The sequence below is a fragment of the Drosophila bipectinata genome, chromosome 3R (assembly GCF_030179905.1).
Source record: "Drosophila bipectinata strain 14024-0381.07 chromosome 3R, DbipHiC1v2, whole genome shotgun sequence".
Taxonomy (NCBI): Eukaryota; Metazoa; Arthropoda; class Insecta; order Diptera; family Drosophilidae; genus Drosophila; species Drosophila bipectinata.
The window spans coordinates 18,081,167-18,102,048 of record NC_091739.1 but is presented as its reverse complement, the minus strand read 5'-3'; the positions used below and the strand labels follow the sequence as shown (position 1 = coordinate 18,102,048).

At 44.4% G+C, this 20,882-nt stretch overlaps 5 protein-coding genes across 5 annotated transcripts; 2 read left to right on the top strand and 3 right to left on the bottom strand.

Moving 5' to 3' along the window:
- Positions 1-76: 76 nt before the first annotated feature.
- On the bottom strand, positions 77-8,874 carry Mrp5 (Multidrug resistance protein 5). Its single transcript, XM_070281588.1, is given in 9 exon segments — positions 77-707; positions 768-1,963; positions 2,030-4,172; positions 4,383-4,564; positions 4,640-4,833; positions 4,926-5,085; positions 7,361-7,446; positions 7,510-7,680; positions 8,484-8,874. Coding segments are annotated over 8 exon segments (4,077 nt in total). The 5' UTR covers positions 7,587-7,680; positions 8,484-8,874; the 3' UTR covers positions 77-668.
- A 265-nt stretch (positions 8,875-9,139) lies between these two features.
- Positions 9,140-10,105, bottom strand: LOC108130572 (zinc finger protein 2). The gene has a single exon (XM_017249103.2). It carries the CDS (start codon positions 10,103-10,105, stop codon positions 9,140-9,142), a length of 966 nt encoding a protein of 321 aa, XP_017104592.2.
- A 285-nt stretch (positions 10,106-10,390) lies between these two features.
- On the top strand, positions 10,391-12,038 carry Arc42 (Activator-recruited cofactor subunit 42). The gene is made up of 3 exons (XM_017248694.3): positions 10,391-10,567; positions 10,650-10,859; positions 10,913-12,038. The coding sequence occupies exons 1-3, from the start codon at positions 10,534-10,536 to the stop codon at positions 11,884-11,886; spliced, it is 1,218 nt and encodes a 405-aa protein (XP_017104183.2). The 5' UTR covers positions 10,391-10,533; the 3' UTR covers positions 11,887-12,038.
- A 144-nt stretch (positions 12,039-12,182) lies between these two features.
- Ask1 (apoptotic signal-regulating kinase 1) lies at positions 12,183-18,329 on the top strand. Its single transcript, XM_017248928.3, has 10 exons — positions 12,183-12,572; positions 12,649-12,843; positions 13,716-13,885; positions 13,951-14,848; positions 14,911-15,249; positions 15,314-16,116; positions 16,186-16,332; positions 16,596-17,486; positions 17,548-17,814; positions 17,873-18,329. Exons 1-10 carry the CDS (start codon positions 12,453-12,455, stop codon positions 18,108-18,110), a joined length of 4,068 nt encoding a protein of 1,355 aa, XP_017104417.2. The 5' UTR covers positions 12,183-12,452; the 3' UTR covers positions 18,111-18,329.
- A 218-nt stretch (positions 18,330-18,547) lies between these two features.
- Positions 18,548-20,188, bottom strand: ninaE (neither inactivation nor afterpotential E). Its single transcript, XM_017248935.3, has 5 exons — positions 20,001-20,188; positions 19,369-19,929; positions 19,168-19,315; positions 18,831-19,108; positions 18,548-18,771 (listed from the first exon to the last, which is right to left on the bottom strand). Exons 1-5 carry the CDS (start codon positions 20,006-20,008, stop codon positions 18,645-18,647), a joined length of 1,122 nt encoding a protein of 373 aa, XP_017104424.1. The 5' UTR covers positions 20,009-20,188; the 3' UTR covers positions 18,548-18,644.
- Between the last annotated feature and the right edge of the window lie 694 nt (positions 20,189-20,882).

Sequence of the window (20,882 nt, the reverse complement as noted above, 5' to 3'; positions counted from 1 at the left end):
TCTTAGTACATAATACTATATAAATGAGCTGTTTGCCAAATGTAAAATTGCTAAATTAAAATGAAATAAAAATGTGTTAACAAAAGATCCAACCGAACTGTTACATTTATTGTAAACCTGTACATTAATAAATTACTATAAAAAACACACATTTATATTAATACTAGGTGTAACATTTCATAGAATTCTTTTTTTGTTTTAATTTTTTTTTTTCTTGTTTTTTGTTTAGTTTTTCTTTTTTTTGTTTGTAAGTTGTTATTGTCGTATTACTGGAACACATAATACAAATGCAATGCGACCTTTTAAAGGTCAATGCATAAAGTTCAGCTAAAATTAATTATTGCACACATTGATTTCTTCTCTTCTTGATGGTATAAAAACATTTAGTTCCTACGTTCTTCTACTCTTGTAGAATTCTTATTGTCTTGCTGTTTTGATTTCTCATCGAGTTTCTAGCTTTATACATCTGACTAACAATTAATTTGATTTGTACACGATTTGTAAAAAATTCTTTAGCCGCAGCTGTTCTGCTATCCTAGTAACTTTTGCTTGGAGGCCTCCGCAAAGAGGAAGGTCTTCTGTATGCCCGCATTGGCCGCCGGATGATTCGTAATTGGTTCCAGTATCTTAAGTATGTAGTCTTTGAAAGCCTTCGGAACGGCGAAATGTCAAGAATCCTTCTTCAGCCGCAGGTTTTCCTCATGGGCCTATAAAAGAATATTTTTGTATAAAAATATATATATGTATTATTTGAATACTTTTCTTACCTTTTGTGCGACCTTCAGGAGGGCATCGAACGTGGCATCTCCTGTCTGCTTCACCATACCGTGGAACACCTTCTTCTCGCTAACCGTTAGCAGCTCGAATGGAGAAGCAAACTCCACCGCTCTGCCTGCATCCATGACCAGCACCTTGTCCGAGTCCATCACAGTATGCAACCGATGGGCAATTGTGAGCACTGTGCAATCCTTAAACTTGTTCCTAATCGTCGTCTGAATGAGCGCATCCGTTTGAGGATCTACGTTGGCCGTGGCCTCATCCATCACCAGAATTCGATTCTCGCGAAGAATAGCTCTAGCCAGGCACACCAGCTGCCGTTGACCCACGCTGAAGTTGGTGCCACCCTCGGATATTTTGCTTTGCAATCCGCTGGGCAAATCAGCCACCACTTGCTTAAGCTTCACCTCCTCCAGGGATTCCCACAGCTTGGCATCACTGTATTCATCGAAGGGATCCAGGTTATAACGCATAGTGCCCGAAAACAGAACAGGTTCCTGTGGAATAATGGATATCTTGCTACGAAGATCGTGTAGTCCCAGATCGTTGGTATCCCTCCTGTCGATAAGGATGGCGCCCTCGTTGTAGGAAAGGCGGAAAAGAGCGTTGATGAGCGAGGATTTTCCAGCGCCGGTGCGTCCCACGATGCCCACCTTCTCGCATCCCTGGATGGCAATGTTCAAGGATCGCAGAACATAATCGGCCGCCTTGTCGGGGAAGTATTTCAGCGAGAGGTCGTCAAACACAATTTTGCCATCTTCAGGCCAATCCTTTGGAGGCTTCTTGTTCGGCTTGGACTCAAAGTCACCCTCGGGCTCCAGATCTTCGTATTCGACCACTCGTTCCACTGCCGTCATTGTGTTCTCCAGTTCCGCCGACTGTCGCATACCCCACTGCACCATGCCCGTCATGCCCATAGCTTGGGTGATGGCCAGACCCACATCACCACCGTTCTCCGGGGTGAAGAGGAAGAAGCTCAGCGTGATCACTGCAATGTAGAGCACACAAACACAATCCAACCAATATCCAAAGGCTCGGCTTGTGGCCAAGAACATGTAGTAGCCGGAGCTGTGCATATCCTGGTAGTTGTCGAATTCGGCGATAAGTTCCTTTTGAGCTCCAAAAGCTCGGATCGTGGCCAAGCCATTAAGAGATGCACTCAAGTGGGAGTAGATAGGGGATCGAGCTGAAGAATGAGGGTACAATTAGTTCCAAAATGCTTTTCAATATCTATTACAACTAATCCACTTACTGACAGCTTCCAGGCGCTTAACATCTCTGGAGGTATTAAGGTAGAAGACTCTTAAGCCATAGAATATGATGACCAGGAAGAGGGTGGCCAGAATATACCACACATTGACGATGCACAAGACTACGACAATACCGACGATGGCAAGGAAAATCTGCATTACGTCCATCATAACCGAGGGCAGGATCTCGTCCACCTGACCCAAATCCTTGGAGAAACGGTTAAGAATACGACCGGAGGGATTAGTGTTGAAGAAATGCATCGCCGCCCGGGTCACGCCCTGGAACATGGTGTTGTGCAAGGTCGTGGAGCTGCGCATGGCTAGGTAGAAGAAAAGCATGCTTCGCACGAGGGAGAAGATGATGACGGACACGTTGATGCCAGTAAAGTAGTATATATCTATCGGATCGGTGTCTGCGTTAAGTCTGGTCTCTGGGAAGGCTCGTCGCAATCGGGCCATGATGTTTTCTTGCTCAGCTTCGCCATTTTTGTTTACCCTGTAAAGGAAGACTTTAGAAGACCTCGAACCTCAAATGAAAGTATCAATAACTCACCAGTATGAGAGGAAGATATCTCCGCCAGAACCAAGCACCTGGGCGCCGATGCAGAAGAAGGCGAAAACAATAAACAGTCCATAGCCATTGGCTCCAAAGTACTTCTTGTACAGTTTCATGCCGATGCGTCCTTCCACGCGACCCTCCTGCGTCTGCATGGGCGACTCCGCTGCCAACGACTCCGCTGCGGATTCCATAGAGGAGATACTGCCATGTCTGTCTCGCAGCTTGCTGTTCTGTCGAGAGAGAGCCTTCTTCTCGGCTGCATCACCGGCGCCTTCGTCCTTCTTGCTGGGATCCGTAAGCATCTTGGCAAAGTCCAGTCCAGTCTTGCTCATGGATTCGTAGGTGCCCATGGCGCTAATCTTGCCCTTGTCCATGATCACAATGACGTCGGCCTGCTCCAGGAATTGCAGTTGATGGGTGACCAGTAGAACTATTTCCTCCCGCAGGAAACCACGCATACACTGATCGAATAGATGGCGACCCACATGAGTGTCCACGGCGCTGAGGGGATCATCCAAAAGGTAAATGTCTGCCTTCCTGTAGACAGCCCTGGCCAAACTAATACGCGCTTTCTGTCCACCAGACAGGGAGGCTCCCCTTTCGCCCACAATCGTCTTATCGGCATAGGGAAGCAGCTCGAAGTCCCGCTCCAGAGCACACTTCTTCACCACCGTGCGGTAACGATGCTTGTCCATGGGCAGTCCAAAGAGAATATTCTGACGCACGGTGCCGGTGAAGAGCCAAGGTTCCTGAGAAGCGTAGGACACGCTGCCATTGACCTTTACAGATCCTGATTCAGGGGGCAGTTCTCCCAACACGGCCTGAATCAAACTAGACTTTCCGGATCCAACTGGGCCAATGACCGCCACCAACTGGCGTGGCTTGAACTTAAGGCTCACATTGTCCAGCGTGTAGTCCGTGCTCTTGGAATTCCACCTTGACTTCAGTTTGTTTATCACGATGCCATGCTCTGCCTCACTGCTACGACGACTGTTGGGCTTCAGGACTCCAGTGGATTGGGCTGCTACAGGATCGGCAATCAGACCCGATTTTCCCAGCTTTTGCTCGTCCTGATCATCCGACTTGTCCCGGACCTTTGTCTCCTCGTGCAGCATGAAGGTCTGGATACGGCGGATGGAGACCAGGAGCTCGGCGAACTGTGAGATTCCCATGGGGAAGTAGACGGTCATGGTGTTTCGCAAAATATTGTAGTAGGCGGTGATCACGAACGCCTTCTCTGCCGTCAGGAGCTGTCCGAGGAGCACAAATCCCACCAGACTCACAAACACGGATATCCTCGTCACAAACATGATGAAACTCTGCAGCGTACCACGAATGTAGTTCACATTCCGGATGGCGTTCATCTCCTTGGTGCGTACGTAGTTGATCATCTTGCTGAATGGGATCTCCCAGGCGTACATCTTGATCACCTGAATTCCAGAAATGATTTCGTTCATCATGCGGACACGCTCATCCGTTCGAAGAGCGGTCTTCAGCCTGAGAACCGAGGTCTTCTTGCCCAGATACGCTTGCAGGGGAATAAACAGCAACATGACGGCCACTCCAAAGAAGGCGGATATTCCAATCTGTGGGATAGAATAGTATTCGTAAGATTAATAATATTTAAGATGATTTAAATCCAAAGAGAAGAGCAACAGACTCGTTTAGCCGAATCTTCAATCGATTTAAAAAGGAATACCATATAAACACATAAACACTTCATCAATAAACAATGTAAAGTCTGGGAAGTTCACTTCCATATTTTCGTACAGCTGGTTAATTGCAAGATAACCCACCTCTCGGTACATGAGATATGTAATAATAGCAATCTCCACGGGGCCCAGCCATAAATAATTCATGTGGATGACGGAGACGTCCAGCCTGCCCACATCGTTCGAGATGAGATTGACCACCTGACCGATGGTGGTGTCGCCCAGTGCCGTTCGACTCAGACGCAGGGCCTTTCGATATATCATACCTGCAGGGCGATATCATTACTCAAATGTCACAAGGGGAGCCGCAATCCCCATCCCCGCAGCTTCAGCTTACTTACTTGTCATGGCTATTCTGGCCTTCATGCCAAGGTGGAACATGCCCAGCATGTAGGGATGCATGAGGAGCACGTTGAAGGCGCTGCACAAGATCACGCCCAGGGCGTACAGATAGGCCTCCATCTGGTTGTCTTCCGAATTATCATTCTTCGCATAGAATCGTACAAGACCGCCCAGGCACAGTGGCTGGGTGACTCTGAAAGAGTATAGAGGAGAAGTTATAAGTTAAGAGGTTATAAATCACCCAGGTATCTGGGGAGTGGGCGGGGTCAGGATGAGCCGACTTACCGGAAACCGATCTCCAAGATGAAGAGCACCAGACCCAAGCCGGCCAAGCGCCATCCAAAGACGCTCATCGAGGCCTTCAGCAGGCTGGGGGTCTTCTTTTTCTTGCTCTTCTTCTCCACCTCCTTGTCCCACGCAGCACTGAGCTGGGCGCCGAGGGTATCTGAAAGTACACAGATCGTCCAGATTGAGATATCAACAAACTGCACCCATTTCATGTGCGGATAATAAATTATGTCCAACGGCATGACATGCTTATAGGCATGAGGATACTCATATCAGAGTGGAGATGCTAACAGTGTAAGCACACAATAACCGATTACTTTGCTTGCATTTATTTTGCAAGTCATAAAATGGATTTTTTCTTGTATTAGAACAAGTTTGTAGTTCATGAAGCCATCTTTAATAAAAGCTGAAAATAACCTGCTAAACTGCACTAAAAATAGTTCACAAATTTCCTGTAATTTCCACGGATAATTAAATATGATTTATTGTCTGGGTAATAAATGGTATGATTATAAACTTTATATCAAATTCCAAAGCTATGAGATTAATCCCTAAATCGCTATTTAGAGTCTGAATTTTCAATGGCAAAATATGCGTAAAATTGTAAAGCTTTATCTGAATGAACTACATCTTGAGGGCCACATTACGAAGTCTCATATCTTGTCTATATTTAAGCCTTTTATTAATTTAACCGCATGTGCTATAACACTTATCACTTTATAGCCCCTTCAAAACGAGTAGTTTTCTTTTAAAAATAAGATTTCAACAATGGTTTAAAAATTATAAAATGACGGTTGTCTTTTTGAAGAGGAATATACTTTGTGACAGTTTTAAGAAACTATTGTAGTCCAAAAATAAAAATAATAGAGCTCCCATAAATGACTGACACAATTCAATTATAATTTTATAAATGTCCTTACTTTATTATCATTATTATTGCGATATCATTATGACCGCAACCGTGAATGTAATAAAGCCGGAAAATTGTCAGTTCGGCTAGTTTGGTTTAACAGTGAGTTATGGCTGGCAACAAAACCAAATCCCGGTCAGCTGCCAGCTGCATTACGTCCAATCGAGTCTTATCGGCTCTGAGAGATTCCCCGCCACCCCAATACCCGGCCCATATGGGGATGGATTCCGGCACTTCCGTAAGGCTTAAACCAGACTCGAGGGCCGTAGATTGCAAATTGATTAGGTATTGGAAACAAAAGCGTTTAGCTTGACATTTGTTATTGTTATTAATTATATAAATATTTGCCCAAATATGTAGTGTTACTCTGTACAAGCCCCGTGCCACGATCCTCTCAATGGAGTATCTACGGGGGCCCATTAATTATAAGTTTCTAAGTAAATAAGCCTGATATAGCTTATAGCGTATACAATATCGGGGGTGATGCGAGAATGCTATCAATTATTTTTTGGGCAGAAAATTCAATTAAGTGCGGCGAACGGACGTTGACAAAGTTATCAAAATTGTCATTTTTGGGACAGGGCCTAAGATTTGAATGAGGAACTCAAAGGTCTATTGGATATCGCTATCTCAGACGATGGTATAACTCAATAGGTGATGGTGCAAAATGTGTGTATCCAAGAGCTATCTTATCAACCGGATTAGGCGCGACTATAGTTCCGCAAAACCGATCTCAATGAACCAGTTGTATATAAAGCAAACCAATAAAAATAAAGCAGACGTGATATGCAGGCACGAACACCTTATCGCTTGTCTTCCCTCTCGACAATCGGGTGATCCTTTAGATCGGAGGAGTAACCAGAAAAACCAAGCCAGAAGGTGTAAAAAGTGGACTCATACTAAGCCCTATCTAATCGCAACCGCCGGGCGCCTTGAAGAGTGTCCCAGGCACTTCATTTGGGGAGCGTTTGAATGCCAGAGATAGTGTGCTATATATTCCCCTCTGACAATTATATAAATCACTAATGTATATATTGGTCTGTAGGGTAGCTTTCGAGGATAGGGATTTCGCACGCGACTAATGCCAGACTCGTCTTCAAAAAGCCCTCGAAAATGGTGGACATTGCACCCTGGAGAAACCTAAGAGCTCTGATAGGTGGAAAGCGTGTCCCAATTCTGAGTCACATAGTAATCCACTTGAATCTTTTGTCACATGACGTCACGTATGGCTCAATCTCCCATACGTGCTGATAACGACTGATTTTCTTATTCAAAAATCCTTGATACTATGCCAACTTATCAGAATCGCTAGTCGATTTCATAATTCATAATTCAATTAAATTTGCTTATCGGTTAAAGCAAAGATATAACCATAAACTGTATCTTCAAATGAATCGTTCATAATTTATTATGCGGAGCACGCAATCGCATTTTTTTGGGGGGCTTCGCACTAAATGGCCATTACTCTGAAATCTTTTGAATAGGCCCTCTACATGTCTGCCCAATCCCCGTCAGAACTCACCTGATTTGTGCTCTTTCAGGGCCCGGTACAAGTCATTTTCATCCAAAGTCTTTTTGCGCCCCTTGAAGAATGTGGGCATGGCAAAGCTGGAAGTAATAATATAATATTAAAGTAATATTTTATAACAAGAAATAGCAATAATAACTAACCAAAACATTAAGGACGAAAAGATATTCGATGTCTCGCGCGGATTCTCCGGCAGCTCATCGGCTTTCATGGACTGCATCTTGGTCGTTTTCGAATTCTATCCTGGGCCTAAGTATTATTTTTTCAGCGACAAGTCATTGGTCGATGATGCTGTGTCTCCTTTAAAGGTGCCGCTGTAAAAGGATTACCGAATTAGTATATTCTAGGAACGATGACAAGTTTCCTTTAAGAAAACTTTTATTAAAGCCAATCTAAATACTGCGGACGCATGATGATTAGGTGCTTTTTCAGTCTTTTATTTTTTTCGATTTTATTAACGGCTTGTTATTGTTTTGACCGTATAAAAGCGATTAGGTAAACGTTGGCCCCCAAATTGGCCTATATTCTTTTGTTTAAATTCCAATTGATGTGCACTATTTTTGATTGACTTTGGCGCTATTCAAATATTACATTCAGGTTCAGATGGATACTCCGATTAGATAGGCGATTATTGGCACTTAATAAAGTTTAAATATAGGGATATACATATAATATATCCTTAATTAGTAAAAACCAAATTTATAACACTTTTTAAGTTAGGATAATGGTCACTTATTTTCAAAAAATATATTTTTGACTCCAATATTCACTTGACTTTTGGAAAACACTTTTTCGGTTTTGGGGAAAGCCCTTCAGGAACTCACGGTAGGAATTGGTCACCTAGTTGATGGGGCGACCGCTTTGAAATACTCGACCAACTGCCACCGGAGCTTCTTTTTATAGGCTCCCATGGTGCGAAGCTCTTATCTTGAGATCGCCTCGGAGAGGGAAGAGAGCCACCGAGAGGTGCAGATAAACGATGCAACACTGTGGAGAATAAGAATTGCTGCTCTCTCTTATCACAACAAGTCTTGGACTATCACCTTCATCGCTGGAGCTCTCTCCCCCTCTCTCACATTCAATAGAATGTTTATATTTTACATTGTTTATATTTTACCTCTGTTGGCGGATGCGGATACAGATACAGGGAAACTGAATCCAAAAGGAAAACCAAAGAAACTCCAAAGGTGACGGCAAATCAATAAGACAACAAACAGGAATCCTATTGCGGTGCTATTTTGGCTGTTAAGTGCTCCTCTATGCAGGCGTCCCTTTCTGTGGCTACTACGATGCACTGCATACGGTTGGAAAATAAAAGTGCGTTTTTCTATTTTCTGTGTGCTGAATTTATAAAGTTGGTGCAGAGAAAAACATAAAAACGTTAAACAAGTGCCAGTGCGCGTACAATCTGCGCAGGATTCAGTAGGAATCAGCAAGCGGGCTGTCAAAACGGACAAGTGCCAGATACACAGTCACTGCCAAAAGAATTCCTTCACCCTGTACTAGGGTTGGAGACACCTAATTCTGACTTTGACAAATAAAACCATTAGTTACATTTGAAAATAGAGCTTTTCTGTATTCTTAAGTCTTAAGTTTAGTTATTTTAAGTGCTTTAAATCATTTTAATATTTATACATATAATCAATATATTTTTAAATTTTTTAACAAATGCATCATCTGTCACAAGCAACAGAATCTCATGGCTTTTCCTAATCCTGAGTATGTAAAAATAGTAAACATATCCTTTAAAATTATATTGCAGGGATATTTGATTTAATCGCTATCCATCACTATGTGGTAGCAGTTTTCGTCAGGATTCTCCTCCATGGGAACGTATACGATCTCCTGCAATTCTTCGTTGGGATCCATATCTATAACATCAAAGCCAAGGTCCTTCTGGACCTCCTCCTCATCCGTAAGAATGATAATGTTTTCGAGGTGCCTGCAAGACTGCTTGTGGCGGATGAAACTAAATTTATGGGCAGTTTTATAATCACAAATGTTGCACTCAAACATAGAGCAGTTCTCGACGGCGATATTTTCTTCGCCGTCCTCATCTTCTGTCTCCTGCCGGACGGGCTCAGTTGTTCGACAATCCTCTTCTTCCTGGGGGTCATATTCTATCAGCCAGTTTTCCAGTTCCGTAATGTTCAGTTTCTCTAGATGGTCCGTTGACTTTTTATGCTGTTTCATCAACCACTTCTTGTTTGTCATGAACGTGCAAGTGGTGCATGTGTAGAGGATACCTTCATCTTTGCTGTCTTCGCTGGACGTGTTGATATTTTGATCATCTGAATGACTTTCTTTAACCTTTTTCGCGGGAACAGGTGTATCTTCGTCTTTGGAGGCAAATAGCTGATTCCGACGATGCCTTTCGGATCTCTGGTGCCGCGCAAAGCTAAATCTCTTGGCGGTGATATAACTGCACAGCTTACATTCCCACGGCGGGCGATCGAAGTCGGAGTCCGAGTCAGAGGACACGTCGTGGTTCGAATGTTTTTGGGAGCGCTTGTGTCGGTGCATGTCCCGTCGCCTGTTTGTTTGATACGTGCAGCCTTCAATGTTACAAGTCAGCATAATCTTCGGTTTTCCAGTAGTCGGATGTACTCCGACTTGTTTGTATTTGCTTCTTTGGCTGACAGCATATTGGTCAATCGGTGTAGATTCATTTTCGTTTCCACTAATGTAGTCCACGGTCTCAATATTTGCGTTTTCATTCCTTTTATGTCTACGAGACATGTCGCGTTTTCGAGTTGTTTAGAAAACTATAAATAAAAACATTTGTTGATCAATCCAAGAATGCGTTATAATGTGACCGTTTGGCGCAGGAAAATAAACGTGCAGGTAAAAAAGTTATCTGGTATTATTTTGATTATATAGGTAAAAGGAATAAGCCTTTAATAATGTATATCTTTTTACCTATATAAAAGAAGAATAATGGTGTTTTAAACACAAACCTCTTAAAATTAATAAATATTGAAAAAAAGTAATTTTGGAATATACCATAGGGTTGCCATTCAGCCTATATCTTGTGCCGGTTTTTGTCCCTGGTCACACTACACCGTTTTAACTTTTATTTTTAATTACCAATTTTATACAACACATTTTATACAATTTTATACTCTCTAAGTGCAATTTTTATTTAGATTTAATCCAACCACACCACCATGCAATCCGTAATTGCCCGTTCCTTAAACCTCGGTAGGAAAACAAAAATTGGTGGACTTTGACCAGCAGTTTGTTTTGGTTATAAGCAAGATCCTTTGCTGATATTGATGATCAGTTCGCAGGTCGGCCAATCTCAGACAGATTGCGTCTTTGTCGGCCCTTCCAGACACCCATCAGATGTTGCAAAAGACCTGTCGGGATTTCGCCAACGCTGAGTTGAGTGCCAATGCTGCGAAATGCGATCGGGAACACCTCTATCCTGAAAAACTGATCCGTCAAATGGGAGAACTTGGCACCATGGCTGTGGCGATTCCAGAGGAGTTGGGTAATGGATTACATTAGCTTGATTAAAAAACATATAATTATTCCTGTCAACAGGTGGTACCGGGCTTGATTATTTGGCCTACGCCATCGCTATGGAAGAGATCTCTAGGGGATGTGCCTCTGCGGGCGTGATCATGTCGGTAAACAACTCCCTCTACTTGGGTCCTCTGCTTTCCTTCGGAAATGATAAACAAAAGGAGACTTACATCACACCCTACACAACCGGAGAACGAGTGGGATGCTTTGCATTATCGGAACCGGGAAATGGCTCAGATGCTGGAGCGGCTTCTACGATAGCCACCGATAAGGGAGACCACTTTTTACTGAATGGAACCAAGGCATGGATCACGAATGCTTTTGAGGCAGAGGCCGCAATAGTTTTTGCCACCACAAACAAACAGTTGAAGCACAAGGGCATTTCCGCTTTCATAGTCCCTAAGGGCATAAAGGGCTTCTCCCTGGGCAAGAAAGAGGACAAGCTGGGCATTCGAGGATCTTCAACATGCCAGCTGATATTCGAGGACTGTGTGATACCCAAGGAGAGCATGTTGGGAGAGCCCGGCTTTGGCTTCAAAATCGCCATGCAAACTCTAGACGCTGGAAGGATAGGTATCGCTGGCCAGGCGCTGGGAATCGGCCAGGCTGCTTTGGAGCTTGCCGTGGACTATTCGCAAAAACGTCAGGCATTTGGAAAACCCATCTCCAAATTGCAATCTATTCAGCAAAAGATTGCCGACATGTCGTTGGCAATGGAATCAGCTCGACTTCTTACCTGGCGGGCTGCTTGGCTAAAGGACAACAAGCAGTCGTACACCAAGGAGGCCGCTATGGCCAAGCTAGCTGCATCGGAGGCAGCTACCATGTGTGCCCACCAGTGTATTCAGATCCTCGGTGGAATGGGTTATGTTACGGACATGGCAGCAGAGCGCCACTACCGAGACGCTCGGATCACGGAAATCTATGAAGGCACCTCCGAGATTCAACGGCTTGTTATTGCCGGTTCGATACTCAAGGAATACGCTAGTTAAGTCACAAAACTTAAATTTTAAGCACAAAGTTTTTTTAATAATGTGAAACCAATCCCTCTCACTAAAAACATGTAGACCAAATTTTTATTTACGATTCAGGCTTTAACAACTTTTATAAACAAATATATTTGATACATTTTTTTCATACAAAACACTTGATGTATATTTTTAATCTAGCAATTTATGTTGTGCCTTTTAGTTTTGGAATTTAAATTTACCCGCTCACTTTTAAAATATATTAAAATCAGTATTTTTGAAGGCGGTTGGAAGTTCGAGTAGGGACCCCCTACTATGTCAGCTGGTCACACTAAGTCTGAATATACTGCGCGTTCCACCGCACATTTGTACATTTTATTAATTTATTTATTTTTTACGCGGCGCGGCAATTAACGCGATGCAGTTGCAGCAAGAATGTGGTAATGAGTCTCTTTACCGTTGAGGTGCGCGCGTTTGCCAACCGGAGACTGCGCTAATTACACGAAATCCGTCCGAGAACAGACAGCAATCGCGTAGTGCCAGGAATAGCTTCCCTGCCCCCGGGCAAACATTTTAGATCCGGAATAGCCATGGATGTGGTGTGTGTAATCGACACCGTGGTGGGCGATCATCTGGAGGATCGCATCTGTGCGCTGGAGGAGATCAAGCAGGCGGTACAGGCCGCGGGCGCCAATTTTCAGCGGGTGCAGGTGAATGGGCTTTTCCGATTATACAATGTCCCAATGGAGCACCCTAAAACGGTGTCCTAACCATTCCGCATTCCAGTTCGAGCGCCTGGATTTTGGTGAGACGAATGTGCTGGAGACCTTCTACAATGCCGATGTTGCGGTGATCGATCTAAGCATCCTGGCCCAGCAGAGACCACTCTCGTATCATTACGGCGTTAGGGAGAGCTTCGGAATGAAAGAAAATATTCTCATATACAACGATTTGGAGTCCAAGCAAACGCTGAGTCTCAGGGTGGGTACTTTTCTACATTTCCAGCTGCTCAGATCCGAAATTCCACAAAATCTGGTGCACTGCGATACTAACTAATCTTTATAGCTCGTAGAACATTCCATCATTATTGTTGTTCAGTCTGGAAATGAAGTCTTTAGTTTTAGTAAAAGGGCTTATAATATATTATATTAAATAACAACTAACTCCAAGGGTATTTTAAGATGTAACTTATTGCTTGCCAACTAGCGAAATCTAAAATATGTACATACAGATGTATATATAGAAACAATATTGTTTGTAGAACATTCCATGGAATATAATCAACTAGAAATGGGAATTCCTAGGTACATACATACATTCAGTTATCTTAAGGTGAAACTAAAATTACTCGGCCCAAGCTTACAAATATATATATAATTTTTATATTATTTTTAAAAGCATTTCCACATATGTATGTTTTTCTGTAATGTCATTTGTTTGTCCACATCCGAGACCTTTGTTTATCTGATCAGTTGGTCGCAACACCTTTAATTGAGATCCGCAAACATCTTAAGGCGTGATCGGCTATGTTCCTCCGATAAGATAAATGCTTTTACTTTTCAAACGGTAGCCAAGTCGTGACTCCCGTTGTTGTAGCTGTTGTTGTTCTTGTCGATCTTTCTATTTCCGCTGAAACGCTTTCGTTATTTTTGTTTTGGCCGCGGCAATAAACCAACAAAAAAAGCATAGGCGGCGGCATACAATAACAATAACAGATGCGAGCGCGCGCCCACGCAAAAACTCAAAAAGGCACGCACACAAAACAATTCACACCAACGCAGTGTGGCCTGCATTCACAGTGATTGTTATAAATATGTATACGCCCGCTAATTTAATTCGTTCGCTCGTTGCAGCTCTCTTGTGCCAACTACTTGTTTCTCAGCTACAAACTCAATGCCGAGAGCAATTCCTGCCATTTGACCAACCAGGCCAACAACAACAAAGAGCCGGCCGCCGAGGGACGGGTGCCCACTCTGCAGTGGCGCCTAAAACGTAAGCTGCAAGATGTGGAAATCCAATCCAAGTGAGTATCTTCCGGGGAATCACCAATTTCTAATAAATTCAATATGTTCATCATGTAACTTTCAGGGCCCACATGCGGGAAAAGTTCCTTAGCGACCTGCGAACGGCCCGGGACACATATGCCACCAATGGGGTGAAGCTTCAGAGTATTCTGCATGACATGCGACGGCGACTGGACGATCCGCATGTCCTTTCTGGCGAAGTTGTGCACAGTTTTATGTGCTCATTGAGAGACGTCCAGGACTACGACGCCATGGTGCGACTGGTGAACGATCTAAAGAACATACCGAACACCCGCAAGTACGTGGAGACGGGACACATTAGTTTCCTGTACGCCTTTGCTCTGAATCGGCGGAATCGAAAGGGAGACAGAGAAAAGGCCCTGGAATCCTCGTTGCAGGCTTTGGAAAAGAAGGAGAACCACTTCCCGGATATGCTCTGTCTTTGTGGGCGCATCTACAAGGACATATTTGTAGAGTCCGACTACACGGACGCCACTAGTCTAGCTCATGCCATTAAATGGTACCGTCAAAGTTTCGAAGTGCAACCAAACGAATATGCCGGCATCAACTTGGCCACCCTGCTCGTCATTGAGGGAAAGGAGTTTAGCAACACGGAGGAGTTGCAACACATCGGCATGACCCTGAACAATCTAATTGGAAAGAAAGGCAGTCTGTCTACACTAAGCGAGTACTGGGACGTAGCCACATTCTTTGAGATTCACGTTCTGTACGATGATTATGCAAAGGCTATTCAGGCAGCCGAGTGCATGTTCAAGTTGAAGCCTCCCAATTGGTACCTCAAGTCCACCATTGGCAATATTTCGCTTATTCATCGGTTTCGTAAGAGACCAGAAGATCGGTTGCCCACAATCGAGGAGCAAGTTTTTCAATTCTGGATGGACTTCTTTCTTGAGGCTACTAATACGGAGGAGGTCAAGAACAGCATACGCTTCCCCATCCTGGTACGGACAATTTTAAATGATTTTTCTGCAAACTATGTAACATTTTAAATATAAATTTGTAGATCCTTGAGCCGCAGAAGATTTATATGCCCAGCTATGTAACCATCAACATGGATGCCGATGAAAAGTCCATACAGATCGTCAACATTTGCCTAGCTCACTCGAAAAATGCTTGTAAAAAGCTGCATGACTTTTTATTCGTTGCCTCCAAGATAAAGTCAGTTAGTTTGTACAAGCGCGATGATCGGTGTGCCTATCTGTATGTGCACCACAACTCCGACGACTTTCAGATATACTTCCCCTCGACAGAATGTCGGCAGAAGTTCTATGACTTGATACGGGAGATGACTGCCGACCAGGTGGTGTTCGTTAATCTTGACACCGATGAGGCGCCAATCGAGGTGGGTAATATTTTAATTTATATTTAATTCTTAAAATTTTAATCATTAACCCTTTTTGTTTCAGTACGAGTACGACTACGATGAACAGAATCGAAAGAAGGTTCTGGGTAAGGGCACATATGGTACTGTATATGCGGCACGAGATACCCAGACACAGGTACGAATCGCCATCAAGGAGGTGCCGGAGAAAAACTCCCAGGATGTCCAACCCCTACACGAGGAAATCAAGCTCCACTCTCAGCTGCGACATCGCAACATTGTCCAGTACTTGGGATCACGCTCGGAAGATGGCTTCTTTAAGATCTTCATGGAGCAGGTGCCGGGAGGCTCGCTGTCCGATCTGCTGGAGACCAAGTGGGGTCCGCTCAAGGACAACGAGTCCACCATGGCCTTCTACTCCAAGCAGATCCTTGAGGGGCTTAAGTATCTGCATGAACAGGATATCGTGCATCGAGACATCAAGGGCGACAATGTCCTGGTGAACACGTACAGTGGCGTGGTCAAGATATCCGACTTTGGCACATCCAAGCGGCTGGCCCGCATCAATCCCATGACTGAGACCTTTACGGGCACACTTCAATACATGGCACCAGAGGTCATTGACCAGGGCGTTCGAGGTTATGGTCCAGCGGCAGACATCTGGTCGTTTGGCTGCACAAACGTGGAGATGGCAACTGGCAAGCCACCGTTTATAGAGCTCGGATGCGCTCAGGCGGCCATGTTCAAGGTGGGCTACTACAAGAAGCATCCCAATATACCGGAGGAGTTGTCCGCCAATGCCAAGAACTTTATTTTACGATGCTTTGCCATCAGCGTTCTGGATCGACCATCAGCGTTGCAACTGCTTGATGATCCCTTCCTGGCAGAGTGAGTTTTTATTGTTTTTGTTTTTTTATTTACAAAATCTTACTTGTTAATCTTGTTATTATTTTCCAGCAAGCCTCGTAAGCTGCGCCCTGCTTTGCCTATTAACACGGATTTTGGTCGGAGTATTTCAGTCCCGGCAGATCGTTTGGTTCACAAAACGACACCACCCCTGTCGTATAACACCACCTGCAACACGCCCACTACCCCGGAACTGGAGTAAGTCTATAATTTGTGGTGTTTGGTTTTAATTAGGCATTTAAAAGTTTTGCTCGGCTGTAATTAACTTCAAGTGCTTACCTTATTGTTGATATTTGTTATCAGTCGATTTTAGTAGCAAACACTTCATATTAAATGGAACTGATAACAATTTCAAATTGAACGAGACATGTAATTATTAAAAATTTGTATAAGTTGAATTGTTAAGCGAAATAATTGCCTTGTCACCTAGTACTGATTTGCGGTCACCTCCTTTCTTCCAGCGTTACTCACACATCGTCGGTTGACATTGACGAGCTGCCTAGTTTGCTAGAGAGAAGGAATTCGTCCGGTTTTCTGCTTTCTCCCGACATTGGAGAGCCCACCACACCGTCATTGCGAACGAGTATTAGTGAGACGAGCGAAACGGATGGCTTTTACAGGCTAAAGAAGGATTCACAGCGAAGAACAACGCTGTCCAAAGTGCTGGCACTGGACGAGTCTAAGATTTGCGACATCTGGTTGAAGAAGGTCGATGCTGATCAGCACTCAATTGCGATCCGCAAGAGCGATCTGGAGGTTTTGATACGAGGCCTGCGGGATTACATTATGAACGAGAATGAGAAGCATTTGGAGGCTACAATTAACGAGCTGAAGCAGAAGTTAAATAACGATGCTATTGCCTTGGATCATCTGCATCTGGCATTGTACTCCTTCCAAGACGCAGTCGTCTGTGTTCTTCGGCTGCATTGCATAAAGCCCCATTGGATGTTCGCGTTGGATAATCTGGTGAAGCGTGCGGTTCAGGCGGCAGTCATGATTTTCTCTCCAGAACTGGGCGCCAATCTGGCGGATAAGGATCTGTCTGGCAACGACGATGAGAGTATAACCACTTGCCTGGTGCAGCAAGGTTCTACTGACAGCCAGGAAAAGCAGCAGCTCGAAAAAGCCTTGCCCTCGAGTAGTGCAGGCGGCGGAGGACTAGTTCAAGCCGAAGCGGCAGGAGATGCCCTTAGCAGTTCAGTGGAATGTGCACGTATTTTGCGAGACATTCGCGATAACCAGCATAAGTTGCAACGTCAGCTGATCGAACAGCAGCGGCAGAGCATGAGAGCACTGCACAACATTAGTCAGGAGCTTGCCCATATCTATATGGGTGGAAGAAAGAGGTTACGGTAGGTTTTTCCATCAGGAAAAGGCTTTAAAAGTCGGTTATAAACATGATAATATTTACAGACGCACCATCAACGGCTTTAACAAAAAGTGCCATAGAATGAGCCCTGGTGTGGGGGCGGGACCCCGTGCAGCTTCTGCCAGTAATCCACGGAGGCAGCTGAACAAGCAACACTTTGGTCTGCACGAGGTAGACGAGCAGTTGGAGCAGTGGTTGACCCAGCAGGAGATTGACGAGTTCTCGAAAACGCTCATCCTGAATGAAGGTTTCACCTTTGAGGACTTTATCTACAACATGGAAAAGTTGGACCTCATGCGGCTGGGTCTGCGGTAGGTACTTATGATTAGGTATTGAAGATCCTGCTAAATGAATATTACTCATCCGCAGTGTTGGCATTGAGGTGCGTCTGTGGAAACTAATTATACAGGAACGGGCTTGTACCTCCCCCGACTGTTTGGACAGTCCGCCCAGCACGTACCACAAGCCAATTGGCGGCAATGGCTCTCTGACATTAATGACTAACAATAATACGCTACCATCACCAACAACCACAACTCCCAACACGCCGGGAATCAAGGCGAGGATCAAAAAGAGCGAAAGCGAATACGATTCTTGTAGCGAGTGACTGGATTGTGGAACCTCGATAGTTGTGCCTTAACAGATACTGATACAAATTAATTGTTAATTTTGTCCATGTGCTACTAACATGCATGTTAATTTATAAAACAAAAAAAAATAATGGAATTTAAGTGCCTTTAATTTAAAAGCAATCAAAAACTGAAACAGAAAATATATTGTGAAGTGCTTTACAAGAATCGGAAAATGACTTTTAATAATGATTAAAAAAGTGTTATGTATTCTTTGATTTAAACAATTTCAGGTAACTTTTCTAGTTCGTTTGCATTTATTTTTTTTGCTACGTTTTTTGTTGTCTTTTACAGACATTGCAGAGGTTTTGATAGTTGAGTTTACATTGCATTTTGTTATGTAAGAAATTTGCATATTTTTTTCATTGTTATTGTTGTTATTGATGTTATTCGAAAGCGTTTCGTTCTGTTGCTGCAGTTGTTCTTGCTGTTGTTGTTCTTGTTGCTGTTGTAAGTAGTTAGATGTTGTTTTTGTTGTTGTTGTTGCTGTTCTGGTTGTTGCGCCAATATACTTATGCCTTGGACTCGGCCTCGCTGGCGGTGGCCTGCGATTGGGCATCGCTGGACTTGCCATCGTCGACCTTGCCAAAGACGCAGCAAGGGCACTTCTCCTTGAGAGCCAAGCGATATTTGGGATGGCTATAAGAAGGAGATAGATCTCAGACCATTGACAAATATATTCTGTAAGATATACTAACCTGATTCCATATACGATGGGATTGTAGCAGGCAGCCGACTTGGCGAAGCAAGCGCCCCAGATGGTGTTCAGGGGTGTCAGACCCTCGAACTTGAACAGGCCCATGCAGTTGATCACAAGGTATGGGGTCCACGCCATGAACCACAGGGTGATGGTCACCAGAGCGACCTTGGCCAGCTTGCCCTCAGCGCTCTTCTCGGCATCCTCAGAGGAGCGGAGGGACTTGACATTCATCTTCTTGGCCTGCTCCCGCATGGCCTTCTCGTGGGCAGACACAGCCTGCGGAAAGATTACAGGATATTGTGGTATGTTAGGGGTAAGGATGGTAAACCACTTACAGCAATGATGAACCAGTAAGAGTAGCAGATCAGGAACAGCGGGATATAGTAAACGAAGATAGAGTAGAAGATCAGGTATGAGCGTGGATTCCAGTCGCGCTCCAAGTAGTCAATACCGCACGATGTCAGGTTACCCTCAGGAACATACCTATGGAATAAAATGAAGTCACCATATTTTGGGCATCCGGTTTGAGAACTCACCTGCTCCAGCCGAAGGCGGGCGCCAGGCACCAAATGCTTGACATGAACCAGATGTAGGCAATCTTTCCGAGTGCCAGTGGAATGGTCATCGGCCGGCCTGCCATACCCTTGACGATCACTTGGTAGCGATCCAGGGAGATCATGCACATGGACCAGATGGAGCTGCAGCCGAAGGCGGAGCCCAGACCGGCATAGATGTCGCACATCATCGGGCCGAGCACCCAAGTCTCGAAGTACAAATTAATGCCCATCATGGGCGTGTTGGTGATCATGATGCCGAAGTCGGAGATGGCCAGGTTAATGACCAGCAGGTTGGCGGGAGTGCGCAACGACTTGGTGGTGGCGAAAATGTAGATCACCACGCCATTTCCGCACCAGGAAATCATGCCAATGATGATCATGTAGGCGGTCAGGATTTTGGCCCAGATGGGGTCCATGGCGGGGAACTGGTTCCAGTACGGGCTGATCAAGTGCGCCATGTCGGGGGTCACCTTGTCCACCACCGATCCATTGGACAGGGGGGCAAAGTGGGGCCCCAGTTGTGTGGCTGCTGCTGCGAAGCTGCAACATCGAATCAAAACGGCAAATTAAATCATTCCATGGATCTGGCAAGCATCCACCATGAATCGTACCTCTCCATTGTGTCTAAGTTTCTGGCTGCGTCACTATATCCCGCCTGTATCACACTGTCTACATAAAAAGCTGCAAATTCTCTATTAATATTTCAAACACTTTTTACATAAAGGACTCCTGAACTCTGAATATTTCACTGGGGTGGACTATTCGCGGCGATTGGTCGTTGGAAACCTGCATCGACTGCATTTCTTGACCTGGCTTTTATAGTTTTTACCCGCCAGTGCAGAACCCAGAAATTCAAATTCAATTAGGGCCCTAAAAATACACCCGCAGCCAGGTGTGGAAAGCGTTGAGGAGAAAAATGTCGACAGCTTTCTGGCTTATAATCATAATAGTCATAACAAAATCCAGTGCACATCGTCGTGGGCCAATGTCAATAGCTAAAGTCTTTCTCCAAAGACATTTCAAAGGTTTCCGAGAACGGCTCTGGCCGAGCTTTAGTTTTTAGTTTTAGGCTGACATTGTGTCGAAAAGGGGTGACAAACGTGAGGCATTTAATGTGTCAATGTCCCATCAATAAGAGGAGGAATATGCAATATAATAACCAAAAGCTGTTCGCTTTCAAGGGTCCAACAGTGCGTATGCGCGATCGAGTATGCGCGATCGAGTATACGCACCGTGTGTCTGGCTAGCTATGAAAACATTTTAAACCACAAATGTGTAGTTTATTGTGTCAATGTTCAAAAGAGCGATGAGGAAATATGCAATAAAACAACCGAAAACTGACAGTTTTCAAGGGTGCAACAGTGCGTATGCGCGATCGAGTATACGCACCGTAGGCGTAGGTTGAAGCGTGGTATTTGCATTTTAGTTCTATTTCGCTGGAGTTTTAAAAGAAAAAGGTGTAATTTCAAGCCTTAGGAATTCATTAAAGAATT